Below are 14,837 nucleotides of genomic sequence, written 5' to 3'. Positions count from 1 at the left end.
TTCCCGACATTTCGCACGCCTCCAAAACGTGGGCTTTGGCGCTGGCCGGTAGTTTATCTGCTACTAAATAAATAAATTTCAATCTCTGGACACGCGTCTGGACACCGGTGAAGAGTCCACTCCACTCCGCCGGAACTTCCGTAGCCTGGCATTTACTCTGCTGTATCTGCCGATTCGTTTGCTCGACCACGGCTACCGGGCGTTATCCTAGGTGCTCGCGGTTTGCTACGATCTGCGTGTGCTAAAGTCTATCAATTCTCGCCTCGCACTTCCTACTATAACCGTATACAGTCTAGCTTACTAATGGACGATAAATAGATAATAGTGTCGGTGTTAAAGGGCTCGAGTCCACCGCGAGTCCGCTATTGCTGCCACTCTACTCGACTTACTCGCTAGTATCATGCTGTGTGCGTTGCCGTGTCTGTCGTGAAGGGGATAAAATTGTTCATTAAAAAGGTCCAGGGTGCGGTTGCCACCGGATTCGTCGTCCCGCGTGTTTGGCCGCCTGCACCGGTCTCAGGTTCGTCGTCGTGTCGCGTACTTTATTTACAAACTAACGGAAGAGCGTGTTTTGTCCTTCGCAGTGCGCAGCCTATGGCCGTCCGACAGCCTTCCCGAGGTCCGCCAGGGTCAGCCCGTTGCTGCGTTACTATACTACGAACGCGTCCATCCGGCCAACAGCACCGCCAGCGTCTCTTCCGGTTATCCACTTCCGGGGGCGCACCTGAAGCAGCGGGGGTCGTCCATCAGTCGATTAACCTTCGACCTATGTTCGCGTCCAGCGACCACCGGTGATGCGGCTCGTCCTACTCCGGGGCTTCGAAACGACGGCCGGTGTGACGGACTGCAGGGTTGCCGGGTTGCTGTAGGCTGGCGCCGGGCATCCTGTTACGTGTGGATAAACACAAACGAAAGGTAATTTTAGACCCCGACTTGACTTGCCTAGACGTGTTTTAAGGTGAGCCGAGTGCCTTTTTGCGCCAGGTCCGTTTCAGGTGTAAATTATTAAATGCGATTGGTCTGGGCGTGCCCTGAATATGTCGCAGCAGCACCGCATGCCAGTGGAAATAACAGACCGGAAGCGAGACACTGAATTATGCAGACGACATTCGACGGCTTCCAGCGTGTGGCTAGAGGTTTGTTATTTTCACGCAACCACAGGGCCTTTGGCGGCCACTTGCTGTTTATGGGACACAGATTCTGGCCAATTATCCGGCTCACTCCGAAAGTACTAGCCTGGCGTGGCAGGTGCTTCACTGGGATTTTAACCTAAATTGGGACAAGGCTACTTACGGCAAACGGAACACCGATCTTCGTCGCTGCCGTCGCCACAGCCATCCCGTCCGGAGCAAACGATGGCAGTTGATCGGCACCGGCCATTGCCGCACCGCATAGGACAGTAGTTACGGCCGCGTGCCGTCGGAGCACTCAGCAGCTTGACGAAGAAGTTCGGCACGGCTCGCGATCCGCACAAGTGCGCCGGTTCATCGCTCCCGTCCCGGCAGGACACGATCGCGTTGCAGTACTCGTACTCCGGCAGACACTCGCCGCTGCGGCACATAAACGTGTGCTGTGGGCAACGGCGCGATTTCCGGAAATCGCAGTTGACCTCATCCTCCCCGTGCGGACACTGCACCTTGCCGTCACAGATACCGGCTCGCGAGATACACCGGCCGCTCTGTCCGCAACGGAACGACAGCTCCGGACAGCTCAATTCCGTCCCGTTGCTGGCCGACGTTGTCGCAAAGCTGCACTCCTCGTCCGACGCATCGCTACAGTCGGGCCGGCCGTCGCACACGAAGAACCAACTGATGCAGATTCCGCTCGATCGGCACTGCAAGCAAGAAACGGACGGGAGTAGTGTCAGGGGAAAAGCGCTCAGAGGTGCAGGGCTCGCCTGGAATTACCTGGAACGTTCCGCGAGAGCAGCCAGTGTTGGTGGCGCGGCAAGAGTCGTCCGGCTGGTGGAAAGAGCAGTCGCAGCGCCCCTCGTCGTTGCAGTAGCTGTACGGGTCGGCCAGCTGGCACTGGTCACTGTTGGCGCAGACCAAGCCCAGCGAAACGGGCCCATCTCCGAGATCCACGCGAGTCCGAATGCCTGAGGAAGATCGCAAAGCGTTAGTCGAGACGAGTTGATTAAAGCGTTGGTAACAGCAGCGACCAACGATCAAAACAATTTGAATAATTTGTAATCGTGCGAAAACTAGAATAAAAATGACTTAAAAAATATAATTGTTACAAAGCGTTAGCCGAGACACAAACTCCGCCCAGTGCTGCTTTTACCCGTCAGATGGCGCCACCTACCGTGATGTTTTACGCGCGCTCCAACTTCAGTTTTAATGGCCACCGTTCGGCGTTTCGGCGGTTTTGTGGTCGTTGTGGTTGTTGTGGTAGTGGTGGTCGTCTCCAGCAGCACCGAGGCAACGGTCGTCGAGAGCGGCGCTTCCGGTTCCATGGCCGTCGTGCGGCGGTTGGCCAAACGCAGCAGCGTTTCCGTCGTCGTCGAGCGAGTCGGTTCCGAGCCAGCGATTTCGTTGTCCCGCTCGAAGTGGGCCGTCGTTTCGCGGGCCGCGTACCGCTCCTTGCCCACGGCCGACGGTCCTTGCTCCACCAGCTCCTCCGTATCGTCCTCGTCGAACAGCTTCGAGTCCTGGCGGCGCAGCTGCACATCGTAGTACTGCTCGACGCGCTCCGTCGTCGTCGGGGCATCGGCCTCCGGTTGCGTTTCCTGTTCAGCGGCAACCCGGCGAGCCGTCGTCGTGTCTTCGTAGCGCTCGGTTTGGCCCAGCGTGGTGGTAACCCGCTCGTCGGCCACTTCCTGCACCAGCGATGCAGCCTGTTGGCCATCGGCTTCCGGAGCGACCGTTTCGAACGGTGCCACAAGCTCAACTTCATTCCCGCTTCCGGTGGGTTCCGTGTCGCGCTCGCCCGCCGTCGTCGAGGTCGGCTCTTCCTCGGTCGTTTCCGGGCTTCCCGCGTCCGCGTCCTGCACCGCAATCTCGACGGTGGTCCGCGTGGTGGTTGTTGGATCCCGGTCTTCCCGATCCTGGCTGGTGATGACGTCGGCAATCTCGTTTGCCCAAGCGGCCGCCGTAGTCGTGGCCAGGGCATCGGCCAGCTCCTGTTGCCGGAACTGCTGCTCCACCTCCCGCTCCAGGTCAGCGTACTCTTCCGTGTTTTCGTACTCCTCCATACCGTTGCGCGTCGTGTGGACGCCTACGGTCGTCGTCTCCGGGCCGGTGGTGATCTCGATGAAGTCCGTCATGGTGGTGTCATCTTCCTCGGCCTGCTCTGTCGACTCCGTTCCCGGCTGGTACTCGGTGGTAATGTGATCCTCGGCCGCGCTCATCCCCCCATCGACGTCCATCGTCGTCGTCTCCAAGAAGTTTTCTACGATGATCACGTCGTCCTCGGTCGTCGTCGACATCCGATCGATCGAACCACCACCGTCCGCCGCCGCCGCCGTCGTCTCGGGCCCTTCTCCCTTCGGCGTGGCCGTCTCCTCGGGAGCCTGCTGCTGCTGCTGCTGCTGGGGCCTCGCAAACCCGACCGGGTGTTCCTGGTCACGGGCCGGTTCCGTCACGCAGGTTGGCCCGTTTTGGCGCGCCGGCGACGTACACTGGCAGCGGCCGAACAGGTTAGGGATCAGGAAATCGCAGTGACTTTCCCCGTCCCACATACGGCAGTGCGCGTGACTGTAGCAAACCGTGCCCGGTTGAGCGGCTAGAAAGGGAAACAGAGAGAGAGAGAGAGTGAGCGAGTGGCAAACGAGACAGGGAATTAGAGGGACCACATGACCCCACAAACGTGTATGGCGACCCAGACATTCTGTCCATGGGCCGGCTAATTTATATGCATGCCCCGGTGGACCCGGAGTGCGGTGCAGTGCGATTCGATTTCCGGTGCTGGCCCGGGTGGACAAGCATTTTCGATTAAATTATTAGCCGCGGTCGGTGGCGCGTGCTAATAAATGGATGCATTTTTATTACCGTTTGACCGTAGAAAATAAAACAATCGGATGGCGGACTTAGAACGAAAGCGGAAATTGAAAACGGAAGCCGAGTCGCATCGATTAGCGGGCACAAAGTAAGTAATGAGATTTATGCCCTCAGCATGAGTAAACTCAGTGGACGGACGCCGACGTGCGGAAAGTATTAGCACTGAATAAGAACAGTCCAGTGGTTACCAAATTTTAAGCAAAACCCTAACCTCCAAAGCCAAGTCGAGGTGTGCAAAGCGAAAAGGTATCAAATCGTTCATCGGCAGCCGGACGCATTTCAAACAGTCACAATCATCTGCAAATTGCCAAGCTGGAACATAAATTTGATTGAATTCAGCTGAAACTCCACTGAATATATGTCACTAAAACACTGAAAATATGTCCATTAATTTGCCTTCAAAATATTCAATAAATGGCGCAGATCAATATCGCTCATCGTATGCTATAAGGAGAACAAAGAGGTCGGGAATATTGAGCGGAACGAATGTAGCTATAGGAATTTTAACTGTAATTTGATTCGGCACTGAAATTCCCAATGTTTTTAAAGCAGTCGTCATGCAGTTTTGTTGCTAAAAGCAAAGTGCAAGAAGAACATAGAAAGAATCCATCGACCGAGAAAGAAAGAATTCCAGAAACATTCACAGTAACAGGAGAACATTCCCGAGTCAGCTTAACTTTTGCTTGCAACAAATGCATTCAAATAAATCATTTCTTATCCTAACTCATATCCACTCCATTCAATGCACCCCTTCTTTTGTTGTCCCTTTCTGCGTATTTGATTACGACGAATTTAATTTGATAAGAAGCTGAAATCATGCCCAATCGAAACCAAAGCGGACAAAAGGTTTCGAGCAGAGAAAGGCGCACTTTAAAAGCGCCGTGATGCCGGACACCAAGGAGGACGGTGTTCTGGACACGCACACGGCACACAATGAGCTACTCCAGCTCTCCGTGGGTGATGACATCATGCCAGTTGACCCACATAATTGGTACCATTCCCATCGGGAGGCTCTCCTCGACGCGTAGCGCAAATAACGCGTACACAAACAATCGCCAGCCGCCGATTCCCAACCACCTCGACGGCCACCAGAATGCAGTATGCAGAGCCCGCCGCCTTGGGTGGTGAAATTATGTCACTCGGTTCCCGGAGTCGTCCCTGGCAGGTCCACTTATTCCACTGACATAAATCTGGAGAGCCTCTAGGTGCTTCTAGTCCGGAAGCGCTTGGCGTACCGGCTGCTCGAACGCCGTCACTCATCATGCTGATTACACATCCCACCGGCCGTCCAAGAGAGAGAGAGGGTGCGAGCTATTGAGAAATGCATCCATTCACCGTTGTCACGCAATCCGGCTGCACTCCGTCCCGTAGTCGAAGTACACTCCGGACGCCGGACCAGATTACAGCAGCCCGCACATCAGCATTCCGCACAATGCGCCAACCTGCGTTGCGAAAGCGGATAAGCTGCCGCAGGGGGGGCCCCACCAACCCACCCACCGATCGGCACACATCGGCTGTTCGTTAGTGAATGAGGAGAGCGGTTTTCGCAAGTGGCATCCCGTCCCGGGAGAGCATAATTTATGTGCCATCCACAGACCGGGCCGTGTGGAGTTTGTGATGAAAGAAATGCAATCTTTGGTAATTAATAGTTCCCGATCCGATGCGGCCCGATCGCTCCGGCACACCGGTGAGTGTTGCGAGCATCGAAACATAAACTCCGGTTACCCTCCGGAGCCAAGATACCGAGGAGATGGACTGGCCATTGATTTAGAGGTTCTTCAGCAATTTACACCCGTCACGCTACGCGCATCGTGTCGCCGATAAGATCTGCCCGTTTGCGTGGCCTAGGTCAGCGCCAACACGCACCCGAAGTAAGCGGTCCATTGGCTGCGACGATCATCGTTGATAATGCTCCCGCCGGAGGCGGCTTCGTGACAATCGACCGTGAAGCGGCCAAGCGCCTAAGTGGAACTCGTTTAATTAATCGCTCCGGTGGCCCATCATCCGCGCGATCCGATTTCCGTGCCACTGATTTGCCACACGGGAATGATGGGCCCCGCGGTGTCACCGCTCAGTGGATCATAATGGCGGTAAATCAGCACGTTTCACGGTGCGTGCAGCGGAAACACGATACGCACGCTAATCGTCGACACTTCTCACCTGCACCGGCCGACCTTGATACGGAGCAGCAGGAGCAGCAGCATTGGGGGCGCTCTGGGTCATAAATCGGGTCGAACGTACCCAACTGTCCGTGCCGTGCGCCAGGCTGAAGCCTAATTGCTGTTTGTTATGCAAATGTGCGGCGCTTCACAGATTCGGCGAAGAAAGACCAAAAACCTTCCCTTCGTTGGGCTGAACCGTTACCCGGGGGCCGAAACCGGGAAACAAATGTTAACCTACTTGGGCTCTCGGGTAGTTTGTACTTTTTATTTATGCTCCGTGTTACTCCGTGGAGTAGCGGCTGCCTGGGAACGTGAAAGCTGAAGGGAGTTCGCGTCAACATTAACGTTTATCGTGCAGACAAACTATTGCTCCCGTCCCCCGATGGCCGTGAAACACCGGAGTGGCCGGCGGAGATATAAAGCGCCGAGTCTAACTGCTCGTAAACTCGGGCCGCTCCAGCGCCGCGTGTACTGCTTCAATCCGTGGCTTCAATGATTTTGCATGAAGAAACGCTAGAAAATCCATTTCCAAGCTGGGCGGTGTGCGCCTGGAAGCTGTCCCCCGATTCGTCACAGGTGGTGCCGGGCCTAATGCCGGCACTAATGGCCGCGTGCGGTGCAGCGCAGGTCGCGGGGGGTGGCGCACACAAAGGAGCGCGCAATAATTTGAAGACTCTATTAGGCGGGACTCTAGGCCGCGGCCCGGCCCGGCCTATGTTATTAAAACATTTGTCCACCCATTATTGTAAAGACCGCGGCCGTGGCAAGTGGCGCGTTTCACTTTTCTTTTCAGCTTGATTTTTTGCATTTTCACCGACCCAGCGACCCAGCGACACGGTCAGGACTGGACGACTGGAGCGTTGAGCAAATTTTCCAGCCCCATGTCGGCCAACCGGCCAGCCGCTCCTAATGAACGGCTCAATCCGGGCTCCAGTCACTTTTCTTTCTCCAGCTCCAGCCGACGGAGGTTGGGCGGTTCTCGGCCAAGCATCGTCCTCTGTCCTAAATGTATATCCACGTGCCGCCAGGAGTAAACAAAAGGGAACACATACGCCTTTGAACAACATACCGAGTGAAGAAAGTTTCCTATTTTCGGTGCGCATTGTTCCTTTCTAAACGGAACCTGCTCGGAACCTGTTCGGAAGCTGCGACTTTAACAAGTTTTCTCTTTCGTTTGTGTCCGACCACTATTCAGACCGCTCGGAAAGAATGACTTGGTGGCTTTGGGGCTTTTAATGTTCTCCTATTTTCCATTATCAGGATCAACGATGAGGGGTTGGCTTTTTGCATCGAGTTTTTATTCGCAACGCCAGCCATTCGGGCCATGCTCGGATGTGTTGGCGAATGTCTGTATCGAGCGATACATTGTTGTTTATTGTTTCAGTTTATCGTGACAATGACGAGCGTTACTGACTACTCTATCTATCAACTATCTATCAACTATCAACTATCTTTCTGTAGACTATCCGCCGAGCTTCGGAAGTCTATATCTAGGCCTAGAAAATGAATCAAAAAGATCTTATAAATTGAAGCGACATCGAAAATCCAACCGAAGCAAGTTCGCCTGACGCACAGAAGCAGCAATTGGCTTGAAAGCTCTGCTAAAGGGATCTCTGTGTCATATTGTTATGTAAGTTTCCATTATAAAAGAATGTTCACACTCCGTAAACTTAATCTACGATCATTACGAAACCGAAGACATAAAAGGCTAATGGGTTAGGTAAATTCTATTTCTGTTTTTCGGTCGCATATCCGACCAGCATCCAACCAGAAATCTACGAAATCTCCCAAGAGCTCCGAAAACTATTACTCCACCACTCCAAGTCCTGTAATGAGGTTCATCTGAATGGAACTAATTCTTCCCATCTTCATCTGGTAATGATCTTATCATCGCGGTGACTTAATCGGCATCGATGACCTTCTTTTGCCACACCCATTCGATGATGTCAGAGGCTATGCTGATCCGCCAGCCTCATCGGCAAACTAAGCTAATGCTAGGAAAATCCTACACTTCGCTTCCCGTTTGCACCATCTCCGGGGCGGGTTAGTGAAGCTTGATTAAGCAAAATGCCGCCGCCAATCGATGGGGCCTCAGGTGGTTAGCCAGGGAAACTGCTTTCCACCGGCTTTCCGGCCTACCAGCTCGGGAGCACGCATAAGAAGGTCAACCGGGGGCCCCCCGGCTCGAAACAAGCCGCGGCATAAGTAGAGCTCCAGAAAACATCGCGGAGCGTAATCAGTGGAGTGACGATAGGCTGCACGGCCGTGAATTCGATGTTGGTTTTCGGCTGTTTCTACCGCCTTTTTCGACTATCTCGCCCAGATTTCCGTGGCGCGAGCCAACGGGATATTGGTCGGGATTACCTCGGGCCCGCTAATTGGAGCTACCATTTTGCGGCCCATAGTTTCGGGAACCCCCTTTGGCCGCCGCGTTTAGGATGGGCGTTAAGAGTTTTAAAATGCACTTCGGCTTCCGGACGTTTCCGGACTTTGGGATGCTTCCGAGATACGGGAAGACGCGCGAGCATAATTGGCCACCCCGAACCAGGGAATGTGGCCCTCCAGCCGGAGTAATCGAATATCCGTTCCGGTTCGAAGGGAAACAGCATCCTCCGGGCGGGAGCGGGAGCATTAGTTGATGGGGAGTGTTTGTTGAATTATGTAATTTTCCCGATCATTACCGCCTCGTAATGGAGCACAACCGCCCCGGGGTGGGGTTGTGGACCCTTAGCCTCTGCCGGGAACTAGGGCCCGAAACCCTATGCAGTGCGGTTGATTAGGGCTCCGAAGTCTGGTTCTGGTTTTCGATTAAGGCATTGAAGGTGTCGGTGGCGTTGAAGGCGTGAAAGAACGGGCCCTTCTGTCGGTCTACATACTATCATTATGATGATTTTTTTCTTATTACTCCGCCAGAACCCATCCGGGGTGTTAAAGTTCAAGCAGCACGGCACGTTGCGGTGTGTGGCTAGGCCCTTCCACATTAGCATAAAACAGCAGGCTCGATGTGCGGTCGCGGATTCGCGCGGTAAGGTAAACGGATTTAAGCGTTCGCCCGCCTGTTATTAGCTTGGCCCGCGCGCGCACGGACCCATCTTAACGGAAGGCCTGTGTTTACGAAAATGATGCCTCATCGGGTGCATTTGGTGTTGCCGGTAACAGGTGGTGCCCGGTTTGCTCCAAACGCTCCGATAGCAAACACCGACCGCCGACTTTCGGAATAACCGAATTAGTTCTTTATTTCCCACCGAACAACACACATTTCGTAATCTTCTTATTCCGCGTGCCCCAAAGAACGGAACCGAACGGAACCGTTGTCGCGGAGTGGCCGGCTATATCGTGCGCGATTTATCTGAAAATATTCCACCCTAAAAAACGAGCCCAAGAAACCCGCCCAGAAAGCCCAAAAGAGAGCGTTTTCCGGCAGCTTCTTCGTTATCTGGCGCGTAGCATCGTTTTCGCGAACCGCCGTGGCGCACGTGGGAAATGGAAAGCCCCTCCACCGGGAGGGGGTTGCGACGGAGGCGTGTGACCTGGCGGTGCCATTTTTCCGGGTCAGCTCGAGCTGGGCCGGGCCTGAGCTGGGCTCGGTTCGGTTGAGTTTCGCGAAAGCTTCCGGAAAGTTACCGAAGTCACCGCGAATGAAAACGCATCTCCATTTGCACCAGATTTGCATCTCGATCGTGTGGGTGTGTGTGTGTGTGTGTGTGAGTGGGGCCAACAGGAAAGTTGTTCGACAGACCGCCGACGCAGTAGCGGAGCCATCGGGCTTTGGGGTGCTATTTAACGGAGGCACCGCGTCGTGCGTCTCTAACTGCCTAATGCCCAACTGCTTAAAGATAGACGTTGAACAATATCCTGTAGTGGAGCGGCCAAGGATCGCCAACTTTCACTATCCTCCGGCTGCTCCGAACGTATGTTGGGTCCGATCATGCGGTTCATTTCCTGAGGTGGGCGCCCAAACGTTCTCAGGCTGTTGGAGTTTGTGGCGAGTTTTCAACTCCTCGTGACTTCCTGCTGCACGCACCCTGCCCGGGCTGGTAGGTGGTATTTATGCAAAATGAAAGCATAAAACATCCACCCATCGGATGCCCATTTTGTTGGATTTTTTCGGAGATGATATGGAAATGAACGCTAAAGACGGTGATCAGCTGGCCGGTTTGCTAGTTCCCAGATCAGCAACGGAACTTTCGACGGCTGCCGACGGCTACAATCGAGCGACGAGACGCGGGGCGTTTATGAGGCCACTACCAACATATCATTATGATGATAATAAAGCAAAAATCATTATTCCGGGACCGGGGAGCAAAAAAAAAAGAAACAGAAAAGGTTACTAAATTAGAACTGACGGGCGAATTTATTGCGTCTCGCCAACACTTGACACAAAGCACGCACACCACGGCAGCAGCCAGTTCGTTCGGCTGTTGCTGCTCCAAATACCTAAAAGCATAGATTCCGGATACTTATGCCGGCAGCGTGTCCATCACGCAGAGTCCCTCCCCCCGCCGCCCTGGGTACGCCGGATAATCGGAGTCCAATCGAGTGCCCGCGTTGATGGGCCAATGGTCAGCAAAAGTTAACCCGTATCGGTCTCTCTCTCTCTCGCTTCATCGGTGACCACCCGTGCGTATGGTCGTGGGCCAACAGAAAGAAAACAAACCCCCCCGCCCCTGGTGGCCCACCCGCCGTGGCCAGGCATCGGGTTCATTATTTCGGTAAATTAGCACTAATCGTGCCCCATTAGTGTCGTCGTTGCGAATCGGATTTTCCGACGCTACCCGCTGGAGGGTGTGGCCGGCAGCCGGATGCCTGTCGCTGACCTGCTGGCCTACGGACAACGCCGCAGCATCGCCGCCTCAAAGCATACACGCGCTCGCGCCCATCGTCGCTTACGAAAACTGGAGCAATCGCTTCAACCGGCGACCGGCGATGATGGTTAGTCGAACCAAAACGGTACGGTTGTCAGCAACCGACCGCTTCTGGAGCTGCTGGGCCGCGCTGTCAGGCCGCCGCTCATTAGCTGTGGGTTTGACGGACGGTGACTCCGTTCCTCTTGACGGGGCCCGCCCGCAGGTTGGTCGGTGGCCGTTGTTCGGTTAAATTACGCATAACGCCGTACCGTGTTCCGATCCGCTCCCAGAACCGACCGGTCGAAGTCGATTTTCCGCTTCCCGCCTCGCTGTGACGGATGTCCGGTGTCCGCGCTCTCTGGCGTGCGTGTGCTGGTACGGCGCGGCCATCAAGTTAACGAGAAAAGCTCGCCATTCGAATCGCCATAATCACGGCCGCCACAAGCTAAGGGTTATTAGTGAAAACCGAAAGGAATCCAGGAATGGTCGGAAAGAAAAACGGGCCCACTCGGCCCTGGCCGGCATATGGCCGGCGAATGATAGTGGGCGAAAAGTTTTCCCGCATTTCGCGAAGATGCTATCAGTCGGGCGAGTTGCATCGGAAAACTCTTAGCCGGCTGCTAAGCCTCGACCTCGTCCCGGTCGGATATCGGGAAGCTATTGTTCCCGGTGCCGGTGCTCATTATCTCTCTCTCTCTCTCTCCTGTGGATGCCTGATTGGGTTCGATAGCATCCGGAAGATTGAGGGATCATTAACGGATCGTTAACGCTTGGGGTGGGACAACAATTAACGAATGAGGTCCGGGTTGCGTGGAGTCATTTTGCCGATCTCGGGCTCCAACTTGGAACGAACGGGGAAGCTATTGGCTTGGAAGGACTCGAACGAATGGGTACGGAAACGGTGTGGTGCATAACAAAAGTCTTTATATACCCTGCTGAATGTATACACTTCAATAAAGGCCATAGTGCCGTGCGGAGGAAGCAGAATCGCATTGTGCTGTCAGTTTGTGGCGATTGAGCACAACAAATAAGCGTCGGATAAAACGAGACATGATCCGTGGTTCCACGGAGACGGGCGTCTTATCACGAGCCGGAGCTGATTGATTGATAAGCCCACCGTCGGAGCGTCGGAGGCCCCAACATCCGGTTCGCCGATGCGTTCGCCACGATCGATCGTATCGGCTGGGCGTCCCGTTATCCGCTCGGCAGGCAGCACAATGCAGCGCCGCACGTAAGAAGCTGTCATCGCGGCCGACGGCCGTGGCACGTTGAGCTTGAAAACGAAAGCCAGCCGGTGACCGCTTAAGGAAACATACATTTAGCATAAACTTCAACACACAACGGTTGGATGTCAGCGACCGTGGAGGTCCGTTCGTTTGGTCTGTGAAGCCGCCGTAAAGATCGCCACCGTTTGACCTCAAAACCGAGTTTGCGCAAAACATGAATGGCGAGCATGCGTACCGAGGATACGACTGTGTGGAGGGCAGCTGAAATTGATCATCAAAATGGCAACCACTTGGCCACTTAGGGGTAACGGATCTCGCACAGGTTTTGAACACTTTTCGGAGCATACCAGGACTGTTAAAAAAGTACTAAGACATTTGAATTTCCGCGGGTTACGTATGTTCGATTCTCGATTTTTTTTAGGTTACCCGTAGGTAGGTCGTAGGTTGCTACACATGTCCTCTTCAGTTTAAGGAATAAGAAAAAGTCACAGGGAGCCAGCACTAGAGAATTCGCTAGCTTTGGCATCGTTAGTGAGTTATTTTGCCCAAAAACTCGCCCAGAAACCACGATGTGGTAGCAGGATCGCGACAGCCAATTTTGGGTTTCCCACAAAACCGGGCATAACTTGCAGGTAATATGCGTTATTGACCGTTCTATCCTTTGGCAACAACCCACGATGGATCACGACACTGCAATGGACTGTAAACTGCAAGCAAAACTGTTCACATTCGACCAAACTTGGCTTTTTGACGTTCACATCGTCTAGGCTCTCTGAAAGAATTTTTAACCACCGATAAGCGCTGCTTTTGGCCTTAATAGCTTCACCATAAGCCACAGTCTACATTTCGAATGCATCCGCGCTCTTAATTTCGTTTTACACACAAAATTTGATAAAGATTCTTTGCCATCCAATCTTGTCCAAACAAAACAGCTGGCAAAAATTGACGATTTACGTAAAATTGATTACTCGAAATGACCGAAGTTTACACCATAAGTCACTGATATGTGTAGCTACCTAACGCCACAAAAAATCGAAAATCGAACATACGTAGCCCGAGGATATTTTAATGTCTTAGAACTTTTTGAACAGCCCTCATATTTTCCACCAGTTGACACACGTTCAGCGGGATCGTCCATTCGCTTCTTCCCATCCGTTTGGTACTTACGCGAAAGGCAGGTGTGTTTGCGGAACTGCAGGAAGCCACCGTCGCACTGACAGCGACCGTCGAGGCAGCTGCTGTTGGCCACCCGCATCCAGCACTGCTCCGATAGGCGGCACTCGCTCTCGAGCAGTTGGGCTGCAAAGACACATTAAGCCCGGTTAGATTAATCATCGGTCCACGAGTTTTCCCACGAGTTACTTACACGGCAAACAGGACGACGCGTTGAGACGCACGTAGAAAGGGCTACACTCGCAGAGGCCCTCCAGGGTGCAGTAACTGCCCTTCACGCTGTCCGAACAGTCCATATCGTGCTGGCAGGTGTCGCCCAGCAGCAGACCGTCCGCGACCGTCGTGCCTATCATTAGCTGTTGGGCGAGAAAAGAAAATCCCCGAAACCGGGGCTCGTTAGATTGATTTTGGAATCGGCCCGCAATCAGCGTCCTCTCTAATGAATCCCAATTAGACTCCCGGTCGGCATGCATGGGTGAATGTATCACAAGCCGCCGGTGCCGTACAAATGATCGATAATTTTGTAGCGAAAAGTGCATCACGACCTGCAGTGGAACCGAATGGAGCTCTGGGACCCCTTGGATCATGTATGGCACAGATTCGTGAGTCACCTCCCCGGTCCGTGACCTTCATTCGCTCGCTCGCCCGGGATCGCTGGGGTGCATTCTCGCACCGGTTACATAGCCATTCGGAGGTGAAAGCCAACAAACCGATATCGAGGGAAATGCAAACCGGGAAACGCGATCGCATCGACCCCAGCTTCCGTACCCCTTTGGGAAACCGGTGCCGTGGTCCCGTGGCCAAACGTGTTCCGATCGTGATCAAACATGTGGACCTCATAATGGACCTAATCGATGACTTTACTCTGGGGTGCGCGCGCCCCTTTCGTTAGTGCCGATCGTGACTCCGGCGGAGGCTGGGGCCCGTGGAACCTGTCGTTTCCTTCCCGTGGACCCCCCGTCCCGAGAATCCTTGGCCACGACGATCGCTTCTAATCCAACGAAAGTGATTTAGGTCAACCAGAGCACCGGGTCCCGGACGCGCGGGAGCTGCAACTCTGCTTGGATATGTGCCATTTTGGTGCAAGATCTCCCGGGAACCGGGACCCGGGGATGCCGTTTTCGCCTTCTGTGAGCATTAGACATTCCAACCGGTAGGCTGGCGGTGGGATGGAACACACCCACCGCAGGGAGGCACTCTCGGAAGGCACCAGTACACACACGCTCGCCCGCTGACCCAATTTGATAGCCGGTTAGTAGCCCGAGAAGGCCGGCCGGAGTGTAGGATTGCAAGCTCGTCCCGGCGGGCCAGGGTCCGACCGATCCGAAAGGCCCTCTCTCTCTCGGCGGCGGCGTTAGTTTTGCTTCATTAGTGCCGGACGATCGCAAATGGAGTTCGCGGGCGCGCGCCCGCTCGGGCGAGTTGCATTAT

At 54.1% G+C, this 14,837-nt stretch overlaps 1 protein-coding gene across 1 annotated transcript; it reads right to left on the bottom strand.

Annotated features, from left to right (window-relative positions):
- Positions 1 to 766: 766 nt before the first annotated feature.
- On the bottom strand, positions 767 to 13,771 carry LOC128267890 (uncharacterized). The gene is made up of 6 exons (XM_053004839.1): positions 13,600 to 13,771; positions 13,401 to 13,532; positions 2,341 to 3,723; positions 1,908 to 2,101; positions 1,294 to 1,834; positions 767 to 885 (listed from the first exon to the last, which is right to left on the bottom strand). The coding sequence occupies exons 1-6, from the start codon at positions 13,757 to 13,759 to the stop codon at positions 767 to 769; spliced, it is 2,529 nt and encodes an 842-aa protein (XP_052860799.1). The 5' UTR covers positions 13,760 to 13,771.
- Positions 13,772 to 14,837: the final 1,066 nt, after the last annotated feature.

The sequence above is a fragment of the Anopheles cruzii genome, chromosome 2 (assembly GCF_943734635.1).
Source record: "Anopheles cruzii chromosome 2, idAnoCruzAS_RS32_06, whole genome shotgun sequence".
NCBI lineage: Eukaryota > Metazoa > Arthropoda > Insecta > Diptera > Culicidae > Anopheles > Anopheles cruzii.
Note: the sequence above shows the minus strand (reverse complement) of the source record. Positions and strands in the feature narration are given on the sequence as shown.

Coding starts and splice junctions, on each gene's coding strand:
- LOC128267890 (XM_053004839.1), bottom strand. CDS start 13,759: ATGATAGGCACGACGGTCGCGGACGGTCTGCTGCTGGGCGACACCTGC. Junction 1,835..1,907: donor GCTCTCGCGGAACGTTCCAG/GTAATTCCAGGC, acceptor TCTTGCTTGCAG/TGCCGATCGAGCGGAATCTG. Junction 886..1,293: donor AGATCGGTGTTCCGTTTGCC/GTAAGTAGCCTT, acceptor CACACGTAACAG/GATGCCCGGCGCCAGCCTAC.